Raw genomic sequence first — 24,724 nt, forward strand, 5'->3', positions numbered from 1 at the left:
AATACATAGTCAATGTGTCTGCACATACTTGCACCTGCAACCTTTGTCTTAATGTGTGTGCTTTTTGTTTGTGAATGTATGCATGCACAGCGTGTTATTTGGATCAGCAATCGTGTGGCTGCTGTGTGATGCAGAAGCAATTGAACAAGATGGAACAGTACTTTAACTTCAGCTATGAAGGAATGCACCACGTCCTGACAGAATCAAAGATGGCCCTCAACAATTTCAGAGGTGAGCAGTCAGATCCCGCAAACAAACCAGGAGTCAGTTCAGACCGTCATCAAAATATCTTAAATCAAAGACACACCTTTTTATGCACTGGTTACACCAAAACCTTCCATTTTTATTCTGAAGGTATATTCATTCATGCCAGATTTATATAAAAAATACACGTCCCATATGTTTTATGGTTGTGGACAGTTTTTTGTTATTTATGGAGTGATACAAACAGATATTCAAAGTTGCTTATTTAAAAACATTTGACCCTGAATTTTGAACCTAGCCATATCCAATGTTAAGATTTCTGTTCGGGAAATCAATTTAACACATTTTCAAATAGTTAAATGCCTCATTTGCTTATTGAACATAACATTGTGGAAAATGCAATATGTGAAATACAAAACAGAATTGTTTTAATGTTACTTATCAACTTGGTTAGTGAGTCAATGTTGCTTTGAAGAACAAAACTCCTTCACCTTATTCTTCCAACCTGATTTTCTATTCTTCTCTGGTTTTTCAGAGAGCCGCAGTGCCTTCTCTGTCGCTCTCAACAGCAACGCTAGAATGCTCTGCTTTGGCCCCTTCGGTGACGACAAACGCATCCCTTTCAAACACGTCTTCATCAATCTGGGTGATAGCTACAGTACGGACACCAGTATCTTCACCGCTCCTCGCTCTGGTGTCTACAGCCTCGCCGTCACCATCTACAGCGACATTGATTCTCCTATTAACCCCTTTGCCGCCTGTGCTAACCTGATGGTCAACGGCCATGCGGTGGCTGTTTTACCCGAACATAAAAGCAATGACCATGAAGACAGTTCCACGGTGGTGGTGGCTGTGGGACTGAAGGCTGGGGACCAGGTGGTGGTCCTCCTGCCTGCAGGATGTGTCATCTGTGATAACCTAAGCCACTTTAACACTTTCACTGGCTTCCTGCTGCATACCACCGACTCATAGGCTAATTCTAACTGTTTAAGACTTTGCACTTACTTTAACTGTTTTTGAGTCTGTTAGATAAATGCCCGACTTGAAGGCTCTAATATTTTTCTGATATTCTTACTATCACCAATCCTGCCGATGCTTTCATAATTTCCCTTTGAGGGAAGCCAAGTTTTTAATCAACTTGTTTTTTCTTTTTCTTTCGTTGATGATCTTTAAAGCTACTGAGATGATTTTAAGTGAAATGTGATGTTGTACCTGAAACTTACCACTGAAATAAACCAGACTTTTGAACAGACATGTTGGCATTGTGAGTCACTTTGTTTCAAACACCACTAAATATGTTATCGATAAATAAAGATTCAAAATTGATGTCTGCATGTTGTTGTTGTAAACAATGATGGTTAAATAATTTATTTGACTTTGTTCATTAGAACTATAACACATAGATTGCTTTTAGGATTAAGATATTTCTCAAATACATTTTGAAACATTTGTTTGAAGCCCATAAGAAACAATTGTATTTACCCTTACTCTCCAAAACTCAATACAAGTATGACTACAGTACAATACATATTTTTCAAATCTCTATTTGAAGAGTATAGTCCAAATGTAATCAAATATGTTATAACTTTTTCTGAGGTCCCTTATTATGTACATTATTCTCGACAAACACCATATCTGCAATAAATCCAGTGAAAAAGCCAACGTCAGCAGGAAATCAGAAACACATCTATAAATGTTTATTTTTCACAGTCATACTGAAAATACTGTTTTCATTATATCAAACATCAACATGATCTGGTGCCCAAAAACAATCATCATGCGCAGAACAGTGCACACATGACTTAAAAAAGCCATTCTTCTTCTTCTTCTTCTTCTTCTTCTTCTTCTTCTTCTTCTTCTTCTTCTTCTTCTTCTTCTTCTTCTTCTTCTTCTTCTTCTTCTTCTTCTTCTTCTTCTTCTTCTTCTTCTTCTTCTTCTTCTTCTTCTTCTTCTCTTCTTCTTTCTTCTTCTTCTTCTTCTTCTTCTTCTTCTTCTTCTTCTCTTCTTACTTCTTCTTCTTTCTGGTCTTATTGTTCAATTGCATCAAATACCTTTGTTCTTAAATGTACTATATCTGTCTTTGTTCAAATAATAACGATTCAGATAACTATACTCTACATTCGTGCACTGAAAAATAAAGTAAATGCATTAAAGATTCACTTGTGTTGAAGCAATTTAACTTTGAAACATACAAACAACCACATCACATAAAACATAATAAAATACAATTGAGGCACTGAAAATCGGAAAGTTAAAAATTCATTATGTCAACAGATTTCAGTCATTGGTTGGGTTTGAAGTGGTAATATGTGTGTGTGTGTGTGTTAGGGGGTGTGTGTTTGTGTGTTTGGGGTGTGTGTGTGTGTGTGTGTGTGTGTGCGTGTGTGTGCATTAAAAAAAATAAAGTTAAATATTATGCAGCAATGTCAAAGAGGTAATACAAACTCCTCTTTTCAGATGACAGGTGATACCTGTGACCATCCACACAAAACCCTGCAGGGTGTTGATTGAGAAAATGATAGTGGTGACGATTGAACATATAAAGACAAATAGGGCAGACGAATAAAAAAACACAAGCATAAAAAAAGGAGGAGCGCTGACAGAAGAGGAGGAATGAAACTTACAACCAGGGAGGGGCTCTGATAAAAAATATATATCCATGATACCTCCTCTACTGATCAGTCTATCACATCTTCCATCCTTCAAAAGCTGTCAACATGAGAGGTAAGACATGTTTAGAGGAAGTTAAGGTTATACAACCTAAAGAACGTCTGGGTTTATTACTACATGCATATGATTTTTCCCTCCAGCTATCTTACTGCTGTGTCTCCTTCAAGCATCCCTTGCTGTTCCTTCCTTTAAATGGGACACCTCAAATTCAACAGCAGGGCCTGTGAACCCAAACGAAGGTACAGTAATGGCGCTTGGAACTGTGGGTGCATAATCAGGTGTCTGCAGACAGTATGTTTATCTGCAAGTGTATTGTTGTGTGTTTGTCTTCAGTGTGTTCCATCGACAAAGGATCGTGCAACTGCTGTGTGATGCTGAAAGAGGTAAACAGGCTGAAGATGCACTTTGATGAAAAGCTGAGTGAGTTGGAGCAGGAATACGTACAAACAGTGAAAAGTCTCAACAGTATTGAAGGTGGGTCACACACACTTAAGACTTTTCTTCATGATACAGAAAACTCAATGATTTACTTTTTCTAACTTTCAATTCTCCTTTGCATTTACAGCCGGCCGCGTTGCCGTCTCTGTTGCTCTGTTAGATACCGATCGCTTTATGTGTTTTGGCAAGTTCTCAATCGACAAAATCATCCCTTACAAACACGTCTTCATCAATCTGGGTGATGGCTACAGTACGGAGACCGGTATCTTCACTGTTCTTCACCCTGGTGTCTACAGTCTGGCCGTCACCGTCTACAGTGACTCCGGGGCTCCTGGCAACCCCTTGGCCGCCTGTGCCAGTCTGCAGGTTAACAACCAGGTAGTTGCAGGATCCAAAGATACAAATACAAGAGACCAAGAGGACAGTGCCAGTATAGTTGTGGCCCGTCAACTGAATGCTGGGGACGTGGTGGCTGTCAAACTGCCCAGAGGATGCTTCCTCTGCGACGACGGTAACCACTATAACACTTTCAGCGTTTTCCTGCTTTATCCTACTGAACCACTGGCCTAGTGCACATACTTACTTACCAACTCTTGCCCTACTGACAAGGTCAACGTCTGCTAGAAGAAGTATGTTTGTGTGGTGCCTTGTAGCCCTCATGTCAATCTGTTGAGCACATGTTTATATCTGTCACATCGGATTTCGACCATTGTAATGTGAGTGTCTTCATTCTGCAACTGCTTACCTTTTGCTTGCTGTAATTCAATCTTGATACGATTTGGAGAAATCAACTTAACACTCATGTACCTGTAAAATGACAAGAAAATAAATCAAATAATCAAAGAAGATGGCATTGTGTGGTGGATTTTATTCAAACTGTGAATGTTGACACAATTGTACAAAATATTGCCCTTACTTTGCTTTTCTTAATTCACTTTTACCATTGTGTATGGAACTGACCTATCTTGTATATGAAATTAAAATTGTAACTAATAACACATACATGAATCATAATGAGCCGAGGGGGTATTCATTTGAAAGTCATTATAACCACCCAGGTGAAATAGAATACTTTATAAAGTGTAGATCACAAAAGGACACATACAGCACATCTAGATATGTAATTTAACATTTAGTAGTAATTTGTAATAAGTAGTAATAGAAATGTATGCCACATGTTCACTACATTCAAAAATACTAGCAACTGTGATCTACATTCTGGTATTAAAGCTTTAACAAATGGTATCCTAAAGTCATGTAATCATATAACAGATGCTTTGGCATTATATTGTAATGATGCTGTTTTGGAAAAAAACAAATGTTGTGAGGTCATCTGATGAGTATGATGTTTGGGTCTATTGTGATTGGGCAACCAAGTCACATATAAGGTTCTCCAACTCATCAATTCTCTAGAGCAGGGGTGTCCAAACCTTTTTCACCGAGGGCCACATACAGAAATATATACGAAGCGCTGGGCCACTCACTCGAGGTATTTTGCCTCATAAGTTAAATTATAAGTTGGAAAAGTCAATCCAATGTAGGTAAATTATTCTTGATACTTGAAAATGCTTTAAGAAAAAAACAGCTCACCAGAGGGTTTTCATTTATTTTGTTGGCAGCTTCTTAAAAAAGAAGCTTCAGATTGCTTATAATGAGAGGAAATAGGAAGGGTATATTTCAAGGTTGTTATGTACATTTGTTATTGGGCTTTCTTCTTGTTTTCAACTTTAATTGACTACATTTATTATAAAATTGGGACTATTAACACATGAATACTGTGTAATATACTTGAACATTAAGAAGTACAATATAAGTCATTATACTTTTTAATTTGCTGAGTGAGGGCCGATTCAAAATGGCCCCCAGGCTGTAGTTTGGACACCCCTGCCCTAGACAGCAGCTGCTTTTAAGTTACAACAACACAGCACATAGAACTGAGGTACAGCATAGATATAAGATCTTTTTAAAAAACCAAAATGAGTTTCATATATTTTGGGGATACTGCTGTGTTCATGTTGAAGAATTCAGCAACAGGGTTGATTATTGAAAAGGTATTACACGTGAAAAAAATGTTATGTAGCCTTTTGTGGCTGCAGAAGGAGATTAATCAAATCTGATCTGAATTGCTACTAAATATCGTGCTTTCTTTACTTTTTAAGTTCATTTTTCATAATTCTAATCTTACACACACACATTCATTATCCAGCAAAATTAGCTTGCATTTGGAGGTGTGAATTTGAAGGTGTCAATTTACTTTGAAGCTTGAACAGCAAATAGCAGTTTTAGTCATTATATGTTACACAAGTAAACAAAAACAGCAGTGAGTTCCTATGGTGCATTGTTTTAATTGGCATCAGGAGGAATGTACAGCGACTATTGTTCAGGCATTCGGCCATCAATATTTGCTCTTTTCTAACTGTGTCTGTGTTCTGTTGGGAGCTGAGCATGTGGCAAACATCTCTAACATTTTGCAGAAATAAACATCAACTTTGGAAGAAAAAATAACCAAAACATTGAGCTAAAAGATGATGAAAGGGTTAGATACTGTTTGTGAGAAACTGCAGTCAGATGATACTTCTTTATGGGTTGCCAGCTTCCTCTCCTACATAAAAGTAGGCATGTAATCTATTGCTTATATCATCATTTTGATCATAGCAACTTTAATGACCCAACAACAACAACAACAACAACAACAACAACAACAACAACAACAACAACCCAATAGTGGCATTCTAGTGCAAACAAAAGTGCTTTCAAGTATTTCAAATGTGAATAATTAGCTTAAAAATTCACCTCACAAATAGGGGAATCAATTTGTGCTCTGAATTTGTTATTGATGTTGACAGTTTTAGAAAACAATGGCCTATCAAATCCCAAATACATTGTCTTGGATTCCTTTTACTAGACATTTAGACATTTTCCAATCATTTGTTCAGGAAGTATAGGGTCAAAAAGAATACTATGTTGGATAACATGACTTTATCTGCAAATAACCTTTTGGCAAACACAATAAATGATTATTTCCTTATGCATAGCTGACATTTTGTAGGTTATGTTCCTTTTATGAAAAGCTCAAACCCCAGGAAAATTAAATGAAGCTGAATTTCATGTCGCTATCAAACAATCTCAGAAAGATGATCAACTCTTTTATGTTCATTATTATAAAGTAATTCAAAGCTCTGAGGTCAGAGATGACCCATTTTTATAACATGAAAAATGAATCATCTAAAGGACTGTTTTGAAAGTGTAAAACAGACATGAGAACACATGATACACCTTGGCCTCCTTGTAGAAGGTAAAACAATGTGAAGAACCAGGTCAGTGGAGATCAGACACAAACAATACAGCTCCTGTTGCTAAGACAAGTTTACTGTCAACACGGAAACACCCTGTTATCTAATACAGTGGTTCCCAACCTTTTTTGAGTACTGTACCCCCAAAGCATTTCAAGCCAACCTAAAGTACCCCCTATTACGCAATCAATCGTGGTGATCCCCAGGATATATTTAATAGTCTATATATTGTGGCAGACTGTGTTTGTGTGTGTGTGTGTGTGTGTGTGTGTGTGTGTGTGTGTGTGTGTGTGTGTGTGTGTGTGTGTGTGTGTGTGTGTGTGTGTGTGTGTGTGTGTGTGTGTGTGTGTGTGTGTGTGTGTGTGTGTGACCCAATGCGACAATTAAATCATATTCAATCATAACTAATCATATACATTATAATAGCCATTGTTTAAAGACTTTTTTTTTAAAAGTAAGGTATCTCACCAATTAATGTGACACTTGAGCCTGTTTCTCCCTCATCAGTTTTGTGAGTCTGGGGGAGATTGTTGCAACAGCTATGACCAGGTTATTCTCCAAGTTGAGTCTGTTCCTGTGTTTAGTCTTGATGTGGGTCATGGCGGAGAATGTCACCTCACACAGGTATGTGGACCCAAAAGGCAACAGTTCATTCAGGGCATGTTTCCCCAATTCAGGATACTCCTTCTCCACACCACACCAGAACTGTGTCAGTGGTGTGCTTGAGTACCTCATCTTCAGGCTCCTATCTGAGGACACATCTATGAGGTCTTCTTGCAGTCTGGCGGGAATGCTGCTGTTAATGCACGTCACAAATGGATTACACCCAGTCCAGTGTGGATGACTTGTTGTCAATATCAGGGAAGTAGGAGTTGAACTCATTCTTGAGCTTGGACAAATGTGTGTGTACTATTTTCACAATTGGAGCTCTGTCACATTCACCAGTAGCAATGTATGCGTTCAGCTGCAGGAAACAACTTGTATCCCCTTTTTCACATTTGCTCTGCCAGAGCTTGATCTTCTCCATGAATCCACACACTTTGTCATACAAGCTAAGAACATTTGTGTCTTTACCTTGAAGAGAGAGATTCAGCTGGTTGAGTTTGCTGAAAATATCAGAGAGGTATCCCAGCCGAGCTACCCAGTCAGCGTCGTCGAACATAGCCACAAGTGGGTGTGTGTGCTCCGACAGAAATGCCCTCACTTCATTGCATAGCTCGAACAGCTGCTGTAACGTCTTCCCTCGGGATAACCAGCGGACGTCAGTGTGAAGCAGGAGCTGTTTATGTTCTGACCCACCGTCTTCACAAAGTGACTGAAACAGTCTATGATTCAAAGGCCTGGACTGAATGAAGTTGATCCCTTTTACGGCATCATTCAAAACATCGTTCAACTCTGGACTCATTCTCTTGCTAGCTAATGCTTCTCGATGAATCATGCAGTGCGTCCATGTAACGTCAGGGTTTACCTTTTTTATGTGGGCCTTTAATCAATTTACTCTGCCAGTCATCGCCGCAGCGCCCTCTGTGCACACATGAGAGCAGGATTTCCAATCCAGCTTGTGTTGAGAGAAAGAATTGTCAATAACGTTAAAAACGTCCAGTCCGGTAGTTCTCCCTGTGAGTTTCTTACAAAACAGAATGTGCTCGTTCATCTTCAAAGTGTCTTTGTAACGCACAAACGCAATCAGTTGTGCTTCCCCACTGACATCCGTTGATTCGTCCAACTGCAAAGCAAACGTACCAGACGCTTGACATTTTTCCACCACTTGGTCAATAATGTCAATTCCCATGTCGTCGATCCGATGGCACACAGTATTATTTGACAACGGCACTTTCTTCAGGACATCAGCTGCTTTCTTATTGAGCATAGTTTCTGCGAGAATTATAGCAGCAGGCAAGATTAGGTCTTCGGCTATGGTAAATGGCTTTTTCGATTTAGCAACGAGTAGCGACACGGCATAAGATGCCTCCAAGGCCTTGGTTGAGACCGATGTCGCTTTCTTTAGTTTTTCTTGGCTTCCCTTAAATTCAGCCAGCTTTTGGTGGAAAAACTCTGCAGGCTTACCCACACAGGCGGGATGTCTAGTACTAAGGTGCCGATGTAAATGGGATGGTTTCATGCTATTATTAGAAAGCATGTCGCCACAGATGAAACACATTGGCTGCGGTGGCACTGTAGTTGTGACCGTAAACCCGGAGAGCACATAATGTTCACCAAACTGACGATTCTTCACCTTCTCTGTTTTCATTTTCTTGAGAACGGGTTCTCCTGATTCAGCAGTATCACCTGTGCTGTTGTTTCTGGATGAACCAGCTCGACTCAGCCATTGATCCATAATGATTATGTTAACAGAAATGCTGATCTCAATAAACACCAGCGCATTCACTTGATAGGATGTTGATATTTTTCTAGCTAGCAAGAAAACCAGCGCGCCACTACAATGATGATGATGATGATGTAACACCTGACAGTCCGGCGGGAAGCTGAACGCCGCGCCAATAATAATATATAGCCAGCAAATGATTACTTAATTTGAATGCCCCCAATTTTGGTTACATTATTACAGATTATGCATTATTCATTATTTGGGTACTGTTTTTCTGTAAAAAAAAAAAAATCTAAAATATTTGTTTTTTTTTTTTTTACTTTTCAAAATATTTTCACGTACCCCCTGGGGACCACCCACGTACCACTAGGGGTACGCGTACCCCCGGTTGGGAAACACTGATCTAATAGGTCTAGAAGATGATCAACAGCGATATTGAAAATGACAAACTAAGGCTTTGAAAAAAGTGCATTGATAAATAACTGTGTATAGTAATTTGACAGACTGCTGAATGTCAAGCTCTACAAATATAAAGACAAGCATGTGTGGCGGAGTGGTGAGGGTAGGTGTTTAAAGTCTGTTGCGGACAACGCCACCTGGGGGAGTTTCGCCCCCAGGAAATTATAAAGACTATAGGTCTAATACTGCTAAGGACAATCAGGTTCGTTTTACACCAGGGCAGAGACAGTTTTAAGAGTCAGCATACCGTTTTATTTATAACATACAAAATATCTAAAAACACCACACACAATACATTTGAATAAAATACCCACTTTGGGGAAACGGACAGGGCTTGGCTTACCACAGCGGCAGTTAACAAAAAGGGGAGTAAGGGGTCCAAAATAAATCACCCGTGACACATGCACATACAAACAGTTTTGCGACACAAAAAAATAATACATTTGTTGTCAATTATTCATCATACATTTGAAAATATTCCTGTAATTCTAAAACAAATTCTAAACAAGAGAAAAACAACAGAATGTTTAGCCATATTTAGGATTGATGCCATATTTTGAGGTTTCCAAATAAAAATGCCAATGCGTAAACCTTTCCGTAAAGATTTTTCTAATTGAACAATTAAAATGTCAAACTCTATCTGCTGGTTAAGATTAAGAATTGTGACTGAAATACTTTTAGTTTAATTGTTTTGACACAGATTAGATGAATACCACATATTTCACTTCATGCTTCTCACACGTTAACATGTTCCCCATGACATGGCAAAGATGTAAACGTTTGTTAATAAGCACCATCAATGTATGTGTAAGAATGTAAGAGAGATTTATATGGTGACACAACTTAGGCATGCTAAAAATGTAAGCAAAAACAATTTTATTTAGAAGAACCAATTGAAAATCCCTATATCATAATAATAATTCCTTGCATTTATTATAGCGCTTTTCCAGTGCTCAAAGCGCTTTACAGATACACATTACACATATTTGTATATACATGCAATGGTCACTGTGGACAATACCCACAGGAGCAAGTTCAGGTGAAGTGTCTTGCCCAAGGACACAACGGCTTTACAGACGCAGCAGCGGCGGGTTTCACCCCTTGATCTGATGATCACTGCGCCACACCGTCCATCTTCACGCCTCAAAGTCATCGAGGCGCTTTTACAAGTACACATCAGTATCATACTGTAGTACTGTGGACAATACCCACAGGAGCAAATCCGGGTGAAGTGTCTTGCCCAAGGACACAATGGCGGCAGGAGCGGGTTTTCCAGCACTCCCCTTGATCTGATGATCAGATGCACAGACCACTGCGCCACCCGTCCCATGATATATATATCATGAAACAATCACCTTCTTTATCTGTACATTTTTTTCCAAAAGCAGCTTGTATTTCTTTCAGGTATTGAGATTCTTTGAATCTATCAAAGACCAGATAAAAGATGGCAACACCTGGCTGTTCATAAAATGGCTTTATGTCTTATTATTATATAAATATTGCTCCTAGATCAAGATAATTTAATTCAAAAGAATACGTCTTATTTAGCCAGGATAACTATCGCATATCTCAAACCACAAAAAAAACATCATCAATACATCTGGGTTACCAACAATAGCCCAAGGGAAGGTCATAATGGGAACACAGAGTATCACTACTATCTTCCTGTTATCTCGGCATGAGAACCAGGTGCACGTTGTTCTCCGATTTAGGCTTTTATCGATAAAATAATAATACAGTTTCAGCTGCTTTTGTTTTCTGGCTTTTAGGCCATTATATTTCCAGGGACAATGTTATCCATATATCAGCCTTTCTGAGACACTGTTGTCCTCTAAGAGGCTGGTAATCTGAAACTGATGTCCTAATAAGGGCTATTATGGTCCAACCACAGTGTGCTGAAGGGAGCAACAGGATCAATTCTCGATTTTCCAGTGAAATAAAAACTATTGTTGTGCAATATTACCGGGTCCTCTTGGTGTAAGTATTAGTGTCTGGCTTTGAAACCTGTGTGTGGATGAGTGTGTACGTTTGTAGGTGTGTGTGTGTGTGTGTGTGTGTGTGTGTGTGTGTGTGTGTGTGTGTGTGTGCGCGTGCGTGCGTGCATACGTGTGCGTGTGCGTGCATGTGAGGAGGCGTAATTAACCTTCTCAAGGGGAGGTTCACCTGCTGTGCATCAATAAGAAGCTAAAACCAGCCCCTGCTTTAAACCCTAACTCTCAGTTTGACAAACTCACAAGAACTTGACCAAGAAGAGGAAGGAACAAAAAAAGTAAGTGTTATATTTCTATACTTATTTAAGGCTTTCTAAAGGCATTGTTTGAAAGAGAAACACATTTGTCTACATGGCTGTCAACCAACAATTACTATACCAACAATTGAATAAAAAAAAGTATGATGAAGGGTGGTGGATGTACAGGTTTGAGAGTATATTAACACATATGAAGTTTGTATGTCATCTCAGTTATTGTTAGTTTTAAGTATCAAATCACTATTCATATATTAAGCACTGGGGTTACTATTTCAAGCTATACTTCCAGTCACTTTTGGGTCATTTTATATCAATATTCATAATTGTTATTGTACATAATAGTGTGAGCCTATTTCTGATCACAATAAAAAAAATGTGAAAAGCAAATGTACACAAATGTCTAGGTTAAAAGTTTAAGGCGTAACTATTTGGCTTGTTCAGAATAGATTTGTTTTCTTGGTAAGCATTCATTTGGTGTTTTGAAGGTCAAACAGATAAAAAACCTTTAAGTAGAAATGGCTGCTCTTATTTACGTATAGGGCTGCTTTTATTTCCTCACATCGAACGTCATAATTAAAATAAAAAAATATAAACAATGGTTGATGAACTGGTTGAAGTTGAAACAAATATTTGATTTGAAAGCCTGTCTGCTTTGGGTGAATATGTATCCATGACTGATCCAATACTGAATCATTCTTTTTTTATTTCAGATGGTTGTTTTACCCGTTTTGTTCCTGTTGGGGCCGCTGTGTCTCAGTGGTCCTGCAGAGGCTCTGACCGTAGCTGAAACACTGAAAGAGGCTGCACGTAAGCTGCTAATAATCTTATTGTTTATTTTGTTCCACTCCTGTTAAGCAATTTAAAAAAACATGTACACTTAGAGCAGTTTATAGAGCCCATGCTGGAAAGGAGCGTGTAGAAGAAAGTCTTATTTTACCTGTCAATACAACAAATGACCATCGACAGCAAATCATACCTGACATCTTCATACTGTCAAATTGTTCTTTTTTATAAATGTTCTTAAACCATAAGTCCATTGAGACCTTTAAATCATTTGGTTAAAGGGTTATTTTATAATCTAGAACTGATCCACATAGTTAAATGATGTCATGGATATATATCATCATGTCAGCTGTTCATCATTTTTGAATGCTTTGCAACCCTACCATGTTTTGTCTTCTGTTTTATAAGTCAGATAAAGTCGACAGAGAACTTCCTGGTTAAAACTGACCCCTCTGCCCCTCCATTTTGAACGTCTCCCTCACATAAACTATTCTGGGTTTTAGTTTGTTTCCCCTGACCATTCCTCCTTCTTATTCCAGTCAACTTGGACAAACCTCTGGACTGTAACACATGGGACTGCAAATGTGCCTTTGAACACCAGCGTGGCTGCTGCTGTGCTACCAAAGACATGTTTCAACTAGAAGATGACAGCTTCATGAGGACTAAACATTTGTGGTTCAATATCAGTGCACTGAAATACAGAGTAAAAGAGCTCACAGGTGAACACACATTCACTGATGGACGGTACATTTAGACCAACATATCCACAGAAAGTTTGCTTCAAAAATCTTATGTGTACACTTTGTTGTTCAATACAATAAATCTCTCTGTTTCTCCCAGGTGGCGTCCGGGTTGCTTTCAAAGCTTCAAATATTGCCTCTTCAACTGCTCCTGGATCTAGTGACACCTGCTTTGGTCCTTTCAATACTAACGTGCCAATCCCATACAACCATGTCACTCTTAATCATAACAATGGATACAACCCTGCCTTGGGTAGGAATCACATGCATACACACATGAAGGCGTTCACTATATCATTCTCAATGAAAGTGTGTAAAGCATTCATAATTGCAGTTACACCAACTGTTTCCCTCCGTCTCCAGGTGTCTTCACGGCCCCAGCTGCTGGTGTTTACGTCTTCTCCTTCTCAGTCTTCTCACAAGAGAATGGGCGTCTGTACTATCAAGTAAGCCCAACACAAACGATTTAACAAATACAGGATTTCTGAACAACTTCTGCTGATTTACTCAAAAAGCAGCAGCAAGTCATTTGTAACTTAAATCCACTTTTTCATGTCTTTTATACATCAACATGTGCAAAGAGATTCTGAAAGTTTCAGAAAAAAAGATTCGCTCACTTGTTGTCCTAATCCATTTGTATAAAAACCTGTCTGAAAATGAGCTGATCAGATTTTGGCCACTTTATGATGTCATAACGATTTTGTGGCTTGTGTAACCATTAGCCAATCAGCAACCAAGGTAACCCCCCCCCCACCTTATCACCTGAATCTCCTCCTAGAGCAGTGCTTCTCAAAGTGTGGTCCGCGGACCACTGGTGGTCCGTGAGTATTGGTAACATTTCACATTTGAAATAAATACATTTATTTAAGTTTTTCGCACTCTAGCGGGAATATCTCCGCCATGAAACGAGCTTAAGTTTCACTTTCGATTGCATGATATAGCCCAGATAAACACCTCCATCACACATGTTGCCACTTGTTTGTACCATTTTCAGGCGATTTGTAAAAAACGATGTGTTTTTGGATATTTGTGGAGTTAGGTGGTCCGCGAGTGTTTTTTTATTGGTTAAGTGGTCCTTGGTATGAAAAAGTTTGAGAAACACTGTCCTAGAGCACCATTGTGTTCTTTTTAACCAAATATCTCGCAGAGGGGCGTGGCTCCTTATTTTCATCTAAAGTAACAGACACAGAATCAGCACTTGGGGCTGAAACAGAGGGGATTATGGGATGCTGCAATGATCTGTTGGGTATTTCGAGCCAAACACGTCAGAGACATGTTTTGTATATAACTGAGACCTATAATATATTGATGAAAAACAGTATAGTAGGGGACCTTTAATGTTTCGTTGTGTCTTTAGGTACAACTGATGAAGAATGGAGAACGGATAGTCGGCGTGTGGGAGAACAATCGACAAGACCCTGAGGACAATGCTAACCAGGTAAGAAGTGAAAAAGAGAGAAGCAATAACGGGTGATCAAATATTACAATAATACATCAAGATGTTGCACTGGCTTTGTTAATCTTTGTATTGTGTATACTTTCAGAACGTGGTGCTGGAGCTGCAGAGAGGCGATCAGGTGTACATTGAGCTGATGTCCGGGAGAAAGCTCTGTAAATTCCTCGCAGAAAATATCTTTACTGGTTACATGCTGTACCCCCACACCAACCCTTACATTGATATGTATGAATATTAAATTATGTCAGACTCCTGGACCTTAAATTAGAACATTTGAGGTGAACAAGAAAAGACGTTCACACTTTGATGTGTGCATTTGTATTTAGGCATTTAAGATTTATGATAGCATGAAAAGAGAAATGTTTGAATCCATTAAAAAATATATCTGAGAATGCCTGGCAATAACCAACACTACAATATCAGTCTGTGTGCAGAGGAAGTGTGACTTTGTTTTGATTTGGAAATAATAAAAGATTATTTGAAGCGTGATGTTATTATATTTTCTAATTTCTTATTGATCTATCTATTTGGTTTATCAGTTTAAGTCACATTATTGCAAAAGTTAAATTACATATTGCTGAATAATGAAGTTTCACTAAAAAAAAAAAACATCCATTCCAATTAAGCTTATTTGAATTGAGTTGAACTAATCGAGAGAGAGAGAGAGAGAGAGAGAGAGAGAGAGAGAGAGAGAGAGACCATGAATGGAAATCGGTAGCAGTCAGAGACTTTGACAAAATGAGGGAATGATAACAGAGAGTCATAACACTTCTGCAATATCGCGAAACACTGTAAACAAACGCCTTTAATGGAACCACATGCCAGACCAAGTAAATTCCTTCAGTTGGATAAACACATGATGAAGCTCACACACATGCTGCACACACACAGGCACACACACTATGAGAGTTTAGACATGCCAGTCATTTCTGTAGGAATCGTCTGAGGTGTGAGGAAGCACTGGCTTGTGGGTCCATGCTCTCTTGCTCAGAGTAAGATGATTGATACTTCCCATATCTGTCCGTTATGTAAATAAATAGCTATGTCCAGGTGAGCCTGAGCCTAGGTGGTGGATTGTGTGATTATCTTGTTCCAGTCTTTATGCTAAGATAACCACCTGCTGCCTGTAACCTTATATTTTGACTGACAACTATGTGAGTGGTAAAGCACCAACATGTAAAAGGAGGGGTCGTCCCAATTATGATGAACTATTTCAGTTTTGCTTTCTATTTATAGTGGCAATAAAATGAATGTTAGCTCTAACACATATCATGGTCTGACTAACTGGATCAGCAAAAAGAGGCCTTTGACATTAATAATATAATTGTTCTCTAACTATTTAAATATATGCTCACGAATAAAACATTGCTCAGTCAAACTGTTGAATGCTTTGTAAGGTGTTCACCAGGAAAATCACAAAAAATCAATAACAATTTAAAGGGATTCATTGTTCATATCCTAAAGTATTACACACTTTTAAGTACAGTATTGATATCACTTAAGAAAAATGATGTGATCAAAGTTACTTGAAGACACTGTGACTTGTTTTCATGACCAACATCTTTCCCCAACCAAGCGCTATGGAGGCCTAAACATAAGCTTTGAGGTTTAATCATTTGGAATAAAACAAATGAAATCGGTCGATGAACATTTAACTTATGTTAAATATTCAAATGTTTGTCGGACTGGAAGAACATTATGTTAGTATAAAACTTAATCCAGGAAGAATATCATTTCCTGTGTTTGTTATCTAGAGCAAATCAGTTGCATAATTGGAAAACATATCATGAGTACCAAATTCTTCCTTATTATTTTGTATACTTTACTTTATTAAAGCAGGATTGAATAAGATGACCTCAGCCACATGGGATATCACAGAAACAAAACAAGCTAAACATTTTGTGGTTTTGGCCAGGTTGTTTTTTTATGATCACAAAGGAATAAGGATGTGTATGGCCAGTATTACAGACTGGTTTGTGTTTGTGTGCTAAAAAGTGAGTGTTTAAATAACGGTTGTTACATACAATGTTGTCCTCCTGAGAGCGATCAATTCAGCTTCTAGCTTTCCACTAAAGGAGTGAAGCCAACTGCATCCATGAGCATATGATCAACACCTCTCTCATTCACAGGGCTGCCCAAAAGTGACTGGTATGGAACAAAAATGTCATAAGTGGTGGTGGCGTGGTATACACACACACACACACACACACACACACACACACACACACACACACACACACACACACACACACACACACACACACACACACACACACACACACACACACACACACACACACACACACACACACACACACACACACACACACACACACACACACACACACACACAAAAGGTGGAGGTCCAGGACTTACAAGGAGTTCTCTGTCTGAATTATGATGACAATTTCCTCCTCACTCCCATCTTTCTCACCCCCTTCTTCTCCTCTCCTCTCTCCCTTCTTTCTCCCCTTTACATCCCTTTTGTCTACAAAGTTCTTTTTTTCCTAAACCCATCAGTCTCCTCTATCCTTCTCTCTCTTCCTTTCATTGGTTAATTCGCTCCCCTCGTGTTTCATCTTCTCCTTCTCATTTCCTTTCCTCTCCTTAGTCTTCATCTTCTTTTCTCCTTCGTTCTCCCATCTCCTCTCCTATTATCTTCCATTGGTGTGCAAACATCTCTAAACACTAAGTCATATTTTACACAATTCCTTCCTTACAGTGGGATAGGACCAACACCTTTATTCTTTTGTCCACATCCTTTTTGTAAAGTCCTTGGACTTTTTTTGTAAAGTCCTATTACTTCTCTCTCCGTCTCTACTCCTCCCTTTCTCCCTTCCCATCAGCCTCAATCCTCCACCTCAACATCTTGCTGCAACTTTGACAGAGGAGGGATGTGGCAAAAGTATTTGGAGAATTCCTGCTGACCAAACCAACGCCTGGCTGCTGTCTCTGATCTACATGGAACAGCTCTACCCAAATAAGGCTGGGCTTTTTAACCAGACGTGAGGGGAGGAGACGCACACACAGAGAGAGGGAGCTGCTGAAAGGCCATGCCCTTTTAAGGATTAACTTTCCTTTTTTTCCTCACCCTCACTCCCTCCTATTTCTCCTTCACGTTCACTACATCCTCCTCCCTCCCTCCCTCCCTCTCTTGGTAGACTAGTGAAGTCATCTTTCCTCATCTGCTCCTTTTAAGCCGTCATTTTTTAGAGGGAGGTCCCTACGACGCATATACAAACACTCAGTCAAGCATCCTCACTCGTCCCAACACGCTGCACTAGTAGCCAGCACACAACTGACCTATTCCTTCACACAGTGAGTATACTTTTATTTTATTCCTCCAAAAAGCTCTTGAACTGGATTTGGGACAGTTAGTTTGAGAAGATGGCAAATGGGAAGAGGCCATCGCTCTATTTTTCAGTCGGTAGTTTTGAGGACTAGCTAGTTATTTATCCTAAATATGCGTGTCCGTTGTCTTCTGTGTTTTATATGTAAGATCATTTAAAAAAAAAAAAGGGCATTGTAAACATCCAAAGATCAATATGTAAATACCTTGACTTTGAAATTCATGCTGCAGATTTTGGTTGTGAAAGTTGTTTAAGATATTTCTGTTTGAATTCTCCTCAAGTTCCTCAAATGTATTTATTGAGTTGGTTTCATAGGATCAATCAAGTACTGTTCTCTTGTTAAGTTTCATAATAATCATCTTTTAAAATACTGGGATTGTCACAATAACACAAAAACCCTGATTGTGTCATTGCCACCATGTATCCTAAATATGATTTGGATGTGAGGGGAGGAGAAGCAGAGAGGTGAGCCAGACAGCGATGCATATCTCTGCATGCAGTGCACATACTTTTTATTTGTACAAGCAAATTATACTCCCACACATCCATGCGCAGGCTTTGGAGGCCTGTGAATCCACAAGGTATGAGAGGCAACTGCATACTGAGCACAGAGATGCATCTATTGACTACATCTTTTATAATCAGTCACACAGAAATACAGTATCTCAACTCAAGACATGTAAACTCCAAACTTTCACTTTGTGTTCATGGGGACTTGTATGGATAAAGACTTACTGGTAAGGATGGCAGCACCCAGTGATTCCAGTCAAACCAGTCCAGCAGTAACGTGCAGGACGTGCCAGGGGGCAGTTCAGCTTCTAAGCAGCAGATAACACTATCTCCTCTGCCAGTCAGGTTGCAGCACATAAACACAGCAGGACATAATGGTTTAAACGACCAGGAACTAACCACATCTGCTTAAAGCTCTCTTTTCAGAGTCAGGAGAAAAACATCAGCTCAGACACACAGCAGATCTAAAGTCTGTCAGAATGTTCCGAATCATAAAGGGTCAGCAATTTCAGAAAATGCTTTCAATGCTCATAAAAGTCTGGAAAGGAAAGCATTATATAGCCATGTAAGAAAAGGATGTTCAGTTTGTCAGTTGCAGAAAGGGCATCCTTCAACCAGAGGACTGCAAATACATTGACACTGCTGCATTGTTTTTCATTTAGCCAAGAATCCAGCTGCTTTATAACAAACTCTGACCTCTACCAATTCATCATGTGGTGGTTAGCTAGTTAACTGAAGAGGAGGGGAGGCGGCATGACGCCATGTCCTCTCCGGCGGCCGCAGTCGCCACAGCCCTCACACTGGTTTCCTGTTCTGGCATTAGACAGATTTACCATGGTGATAGAGAAACAGAGCAGAAACACAGCTGAGACAGATATACGGATGGAAGGACGGAGGAGATGAAGTCATGTTTGTGGGATAAAGCACTTTGAAAGGAGGCATTTTAAGTCTTAATTTAGCTTTTGTTCCTTTTTGTTTTATAGTCTTTTCGCTTTTTTTAATGTTATTATTCATGGTTTTAACTTTATCGTAATTCAGAATGGTACATCAGAAGTATTAATCGATTAAAACTGCAAAAAGTACTACAACACGGCATTTGCTTTATGATCGTACAGACTTTCTTTTTATGCACGGAAAGTTAGATTTGTTTAGAATTATTGCTGTTGATGCTGTATGACAAGAAGTATTAGCATCAGCAGGGATATTTGTACGACTTCTAGCAGGAACTAATAGTTGTGTAAAAGTTGATAGATCAGGCTGTAGAGTAGACTATTCAAAAAAGCAGTTATAGTTAGGGTTATATGAAATGCCAAGTGAACAGTGAGTTAAATGTTCAAGGAGAAGCAGCCAGATAGCACAGAAGCTTGTTTAGCAGACAGAGTTATTGGTCCTTGGCCGGGTCTCAAGGATAACAACAGGTCCCTAGATACACATGAATACCAGAAATAGAGGCCCTCACGGACTTGACCTCTTAAAATATTATGAGATGTTTGTACGGTTGTCATACACTGCACACAGGACATAAGTTATAGTGGAAATACAATCTTCTCATCTCTTCTCTCCTCATTTCATTTATTTTCTTCCATTTTCTTCTCTTCCCTTCTCTTCTCAAGACACGAGAAGGCATTGAGTGCACATTGTGGTGGACATAACTTCTATTTTTTTCCCTACAAAGAGTGTAGTGTGTGTTATTCCCAATTGTGGTCCAGAGAGAAGTTTATAAGGCCAGGAACTACAAGCCAATGGCAAAAAGTTAACGGCATACCAGACAAACATTACTCTGTAATAATGATTATAAAATGACGCATGTCAGTGGGAAAAAGCAAGGGGTACGAGTGTGTGTGTGTGTACAAGTCAGAGCGAAAGGCAGACAGATGAAGATAATGTATCTGAACTTATGAGGTTGAGTGTAAGTGAGCGTGTTGCCCAGCATGTGTGTTTGGTTTTTTGCGTCCTGGAAAAGCACCACGAGGAATGTGAGGAATATTAAAACAGGGTTGGTGGTAAGGCTCAGCGAACACTGGGCAGGAATCCATTAATGTCGTTGGCATGCAAACTCTCACATGCAGTATATCTATTTGCAGTTTTGGAAAAAAGTACATACATCTGCTGGTGGACATAAACCCATCTTTAAATGTCATACTGACAGGTGTGACATATCAACATGCTGAAGAAACAGCATGATTAAGACATTGAGCAAAAACAATGATTCATATTTTTCTTCAGTTGAGTTTGTATTCTGGCAATATGAGAGAACAGTTCTTAATTTAAATATATTTGTCCTACATCAGTCCAGTCTTGGCCGAGATTGTCATTTGTTTTACTTTTCTCAATGAAAAGTCTGTTGAGGCCGATTGGAAACATCCTGACACCAACAGCAAAGACTCAGCAAGGGTTCACTCTTATCCATCCAAGATGAGTGTCTTCCAGCTCCTGGGTTTAACCTTTGACATTTGAACTTTAACCTCCTCAGGAACAAGTTGAAGTGACCTGACATCAAGATGGCAACAAAGGTTGGGTGGTGCAGACAGCACGTTCATTGGGCTTTGCTACACTTGGCTTTTGGCCAAAGGCTTACAGAAGCATAAGACAAAAAAAAGTGCTCGCAATAATTATTGTGTTAACAGAGACAAAGAGAGAGCTAGAGAGAGTGTGTGCGTGGTATGTGAGTGTGTGTTTGTTAAGGCACAAAAAAGAATATATGCAAAACAAAATCAGCTGGCTGATATAGTGCTCCCATTGTACACCACTTTGCCTCAGACACAGGTCCTGATGGGCTAAATGGTGTGTATTAGGAGACAAAACGCTGTACATGCAAACGTTCTGGGAGCGGTGATTAAAATAGGTGCTGGGCATTTATGCTTAAATACACGCTTTGACATGCATGTCATGTATAAGTGTATACTACAGTACATTATAAAATGATATCTGTGTGTGGGTTAGGGTTATTATTATTATTTTACATCTGTGCATGTTTGTGCTTACAGGCTACCTTCAAATGTTATTGCAATTGAATGTGAGTGCTGGCTATTGTTTATATTGCAAAAGCTTTTTGGACTAAAAGACAGTAAAACTGCAATGACGCACACAAATACAGTAAGTTCACAACATCTGTCTGCCTGAAGCTGTTAGTTGTCATGATGGGAGATGAATCCAAATGCTGATCCTCACATTTACTTTCATACTATGTCCAGAGATAATATTTCTTTTTTCTTTGACTCTTCTTTACTTCATCTCCTCCACACTGGCTTGCTCTCCGATCTCCCTCCACCTTTCCTCTTTTTCACGCTCTCTCAGGGAGTCGGCATGGCTAACAAAGGTCCATCCTTCGGCCTGAGCCGGCAGGTTCAGGATAAGATCGACAGCAAGTACGACTCTGAGCTGGAGCAGATCCTGGTGGAGTGGATCAGCCGTCAGTGTGGCTCCGGGGTGGGGAAGCCAGAGGCCGGCAAAACTGGCTTCCAGACCTGGCTGAAAGATGGATGTGTGAGTGCAACACAACGGTTTAATAGATGTTTTTTTTAGTTCTTATTGATCATGTTTTTAATGCCTCTCCTTCCTATCTTTCCCTTGTTTGTCTACCTCTTTTTGTACCCTGTGTCACTCTATCTGGTCTCCTTAGGTTCTTTGTGAACTGATTAACTCTCTGTTCACCGGGAACAAGCCAGTGAAGAAGATTGCGAGCTCACCCGCAGCCTTCAAACAGATGGAGCAGATCTCCCAGTTCCTCAACGCTTCCGAGAAGTATGGCGTCACCAAGACTGACATGTTCCAGACCGTGGACCTTTGGGAAGGTAAGAGGGGGTTCATTGTCTTAATTCCTCGGTTAATGAAAAACATTTAATGCCAGACGACAAGATTTGGCTTGGGTTCAAATTCTTCTTTATATCAATTACTCACCCCTTGTTATCTCAAATGATTGAAGACAACTTAGTTTCACTCGCATGCTTCCACATTGAACAAGGAATCAAGAAACAGAGAAAAATATTGATCAATGAAATTAAACTGTCAAAAATATCAGTCAGCAAAATAAATAATTTATGCAGTCTAATCCAAGTCTCACTTATCCAATCCTATGATCAATATTTCTCAAACACATATAAACAAATATGTGCTTAAAACGATGTAACACTGCGAGACAATGTGCGAGACTGTATATTTGGAAGTGATAAGTAGCAGGGGATATGACAGACATGCAAGTGTTTGGACTTAGTGAGCACAAAACTGAACACATGAGAATTTGATTATACCTCACAAGTTGTTTGGAAGTTTGTAAACAGATGTTTTGATTCAGTTTTGCTGTTGTTAACGAGCACCCCATTCACATGAACCTTTGGAGAATTTTCTCAGTCTTTTTTATCCTGGGTTTGTCATGGAAGCAAACAAGGAAAAAAAACACGGCGTGAGAAGCTGAATCAACATTTCATTTAGTGTTAATTTCTCCTGACATGGAAGAAGAGAAAATACTTTGATACAACAATGCACATAAAGGTGGGGTAGGTAAGTTTGAGAAACCGGCTCGAGATACACTTTTTGTTATATTCCATGGAATGCTCTTAACATCCCGACAGTAATGAATATATTAAATGCTTTGACAATAAATACATTAAAATATGTCATCTGTGGAAGCCGTAGTACTGTAAAAGCACGACCAATCATCTGAGCTGGCCCGGCTAAAATAACTGGATGGCCTACCTGCCTGTCAGCCTTCCATCTGTGCACAAACTTATCTCGTGCCTCATTGGTCATGTGCGCGTTCGTGTGTGTTGGAGGAGGGGCTCTGTAAGGAAGTGGCAGATTTCTTCCGGCTGTGTATTTTCAAATTCTAGCGCACTCGAGCTGGTTTCTCCAAAATTACCTACCCCACCTTTAAGGATACATAATAATTTCCCCGCTGAGTTACTAATCCTATCCATTATGTGTGTGTGGACAGGTAAGGACCTGGCGGCGGTGCAGAGGACTCTGTCAGCTCTGGGCAGCTTGGCCATCACTAAGGAAGAAGGCACATACAAAGGAGAGGCAAACTGGTTTTTCAAGTGAGTGTCATATGCATTATCTAACCAACACCAATTACCATTAGCTGAATAGCTGTATTAACTCCGAAACATTTTCAATGACGTGTTGCAGGAAAGCCCAGGAGAACAAGCGAGACTTCTCAGATGACCAGATGAAGGCGGGCAAAAACGTGATTGGCCTACAGATGGGGTCCAACCAGGGAGCCAGTCAGGAAGGCATGAGCTATGGAAGACCCCGGCAGATCATGTAAAACCACTGAGCCAGATACCCGTAACCTCCTCAGCCCCTGACACCTTCTTACAGCCTGTTAGTTTAACCGGTCCACTACAACTCCCCTTTAACCTTACATTTCTTTCTGCTTTAGATTTGAGCTTCCTTCTAACAGATACCCTCGACTTCCTGGTCTTGACACTTTAGTTTACACAGAGTTCACCATGCTTTGTCCTTCCACTGCAGTTAGGAACAGTACTACCTTAGCAGTCTTCAGTGGAAATAGTAACCGGAAAAATGACCGATGCATTGCCTTGGTGGTAAAAACAAAACAGTGACAATGTGCCAAACATTGGGCTTTTCCTTTCTAATATAAATCAGCACTGATATGACAGATAACTGACAACTGTGTCATCTCTGATAGCCTCAAAACCATGTTGGAAATAATAATTATTAAGTATTCTATTAGATTTTTAGAAACATTGGTTTTGGATTCCAACAAAAATAAATCATCTGTATTTAGGTAGATTGCATAAGGGTTATTCTTACCAAATTGAATAACGACAGAACCCACGACGTACCTTAACTTGGTATAATTTATAATATTGTTACTTGTTAATTGTTCCTACTTACCACTTACCACAATGCTACGCCTGCTGTATCAGCGCCGATATTTTTTGTACATTGTCTTATTAAATAATGACTTTGAAATACATTTCTGAATTGACTTTGTGAATCTGGGTAATTCAATTTGACAATGATGCATAATGGGAATATTGAGGAAACATGTCACCACTCACTGGATCCTTTTTTACTACCATTTATTAAAAGTGTGTCCGAAAATATAACTGACATGCTCGTATTGGGCATGTGACCAATGCTAAATAAAATCCACTTGTGTCTGTGCAAAATGTTCAGCTAAGAAGAGATCCCTTCACAGACAGAAGTAACGAGAGCCACCAAAAACTGTTGATAATACAGATATGTTACCTAAGTTTTAAAACAGACTTTTGAAAAA

General features: G+C 39.4%; 2 protein-coding genes across 3 annotated transcripts; both read left to right on the forward strand.

Annotated features, from left to right (window-relative positions):
* The first annotated feature begins 11,589 nt into the window (after nt 1-11,589).
* Nucleotides 11,590-15,051, forward strand: cbln18 (cerebellin 18). The gene is made up of 7 exons (XM_034096724.2): nt 11,590-11,662; nt 12,352-12,448; nt 12,964-13,143; nt 13,265-13,417; nt 13,528-13,610; nt 14,522-14,602; nt 14,709-15,051. Exons 2-7 carry the CDS (start codon nt 12,352-12,354, stop codon nt 14,856-14,858), a joined length of 744 nt encoding a protein of 247 aa, XP_033952615.1. The 5' UTR covers nt 11,590-11,662; the 3' UTR covers nt 14,859-15,051.
* Nucleotides 15,052-17,828: 2,777 nt separating this feature from the next.
* On the forward strand, nt 17,829-24,421 carry tagln (transgelin). 2 transcript variants are annotated; one of them, XM_034097333.2, is made up of 6 exons: nt 17,838-17,938; nt 20,954-20,993; nt 21,778-21,966; nt 22,103-22,274; nt 23,414-23,516; nt 23,608-24,421. In XM_034097333.2, exons 2-6 carry the CDS (start codon nt 20,982-20,984, stop codon nt 23,744-23,746), a joined length of 615 nt encoding a protein of 204 aa, XP_033953224.1. In that variant the 5' UTR covers nt 17,838-17,938; nt 20,954-20,981; the 3' UTR covers nt 23,747-24,421. The 2 variants fall into 2 exon arrangements, with proteins under 2 accessions (XP_033953225.1, XP_033953224.1); XM_034097334.2 differs by lacking the exon at nt 20,954-20,993 and having other exon boundaries at nt 17,829-17,938.
* Nucleotides 24,422-24,724: the final 303 nt, after the last annotated feature.

This window comes from Pseudochaenichthys georgianus, chromosome 13 (assembly GCF_902827115.2).
Source record: "Pseudochaenichthys georgianus chromosome 13, fPseGeo1.2, whole genome shotgun sequence".
NCBI lineage: Eukaryota > Metazoa > Chordata > Actinopteri > Perciformes > Channichthyidae > Pseudochaenichthys > Pseudochaenichthys georgianus.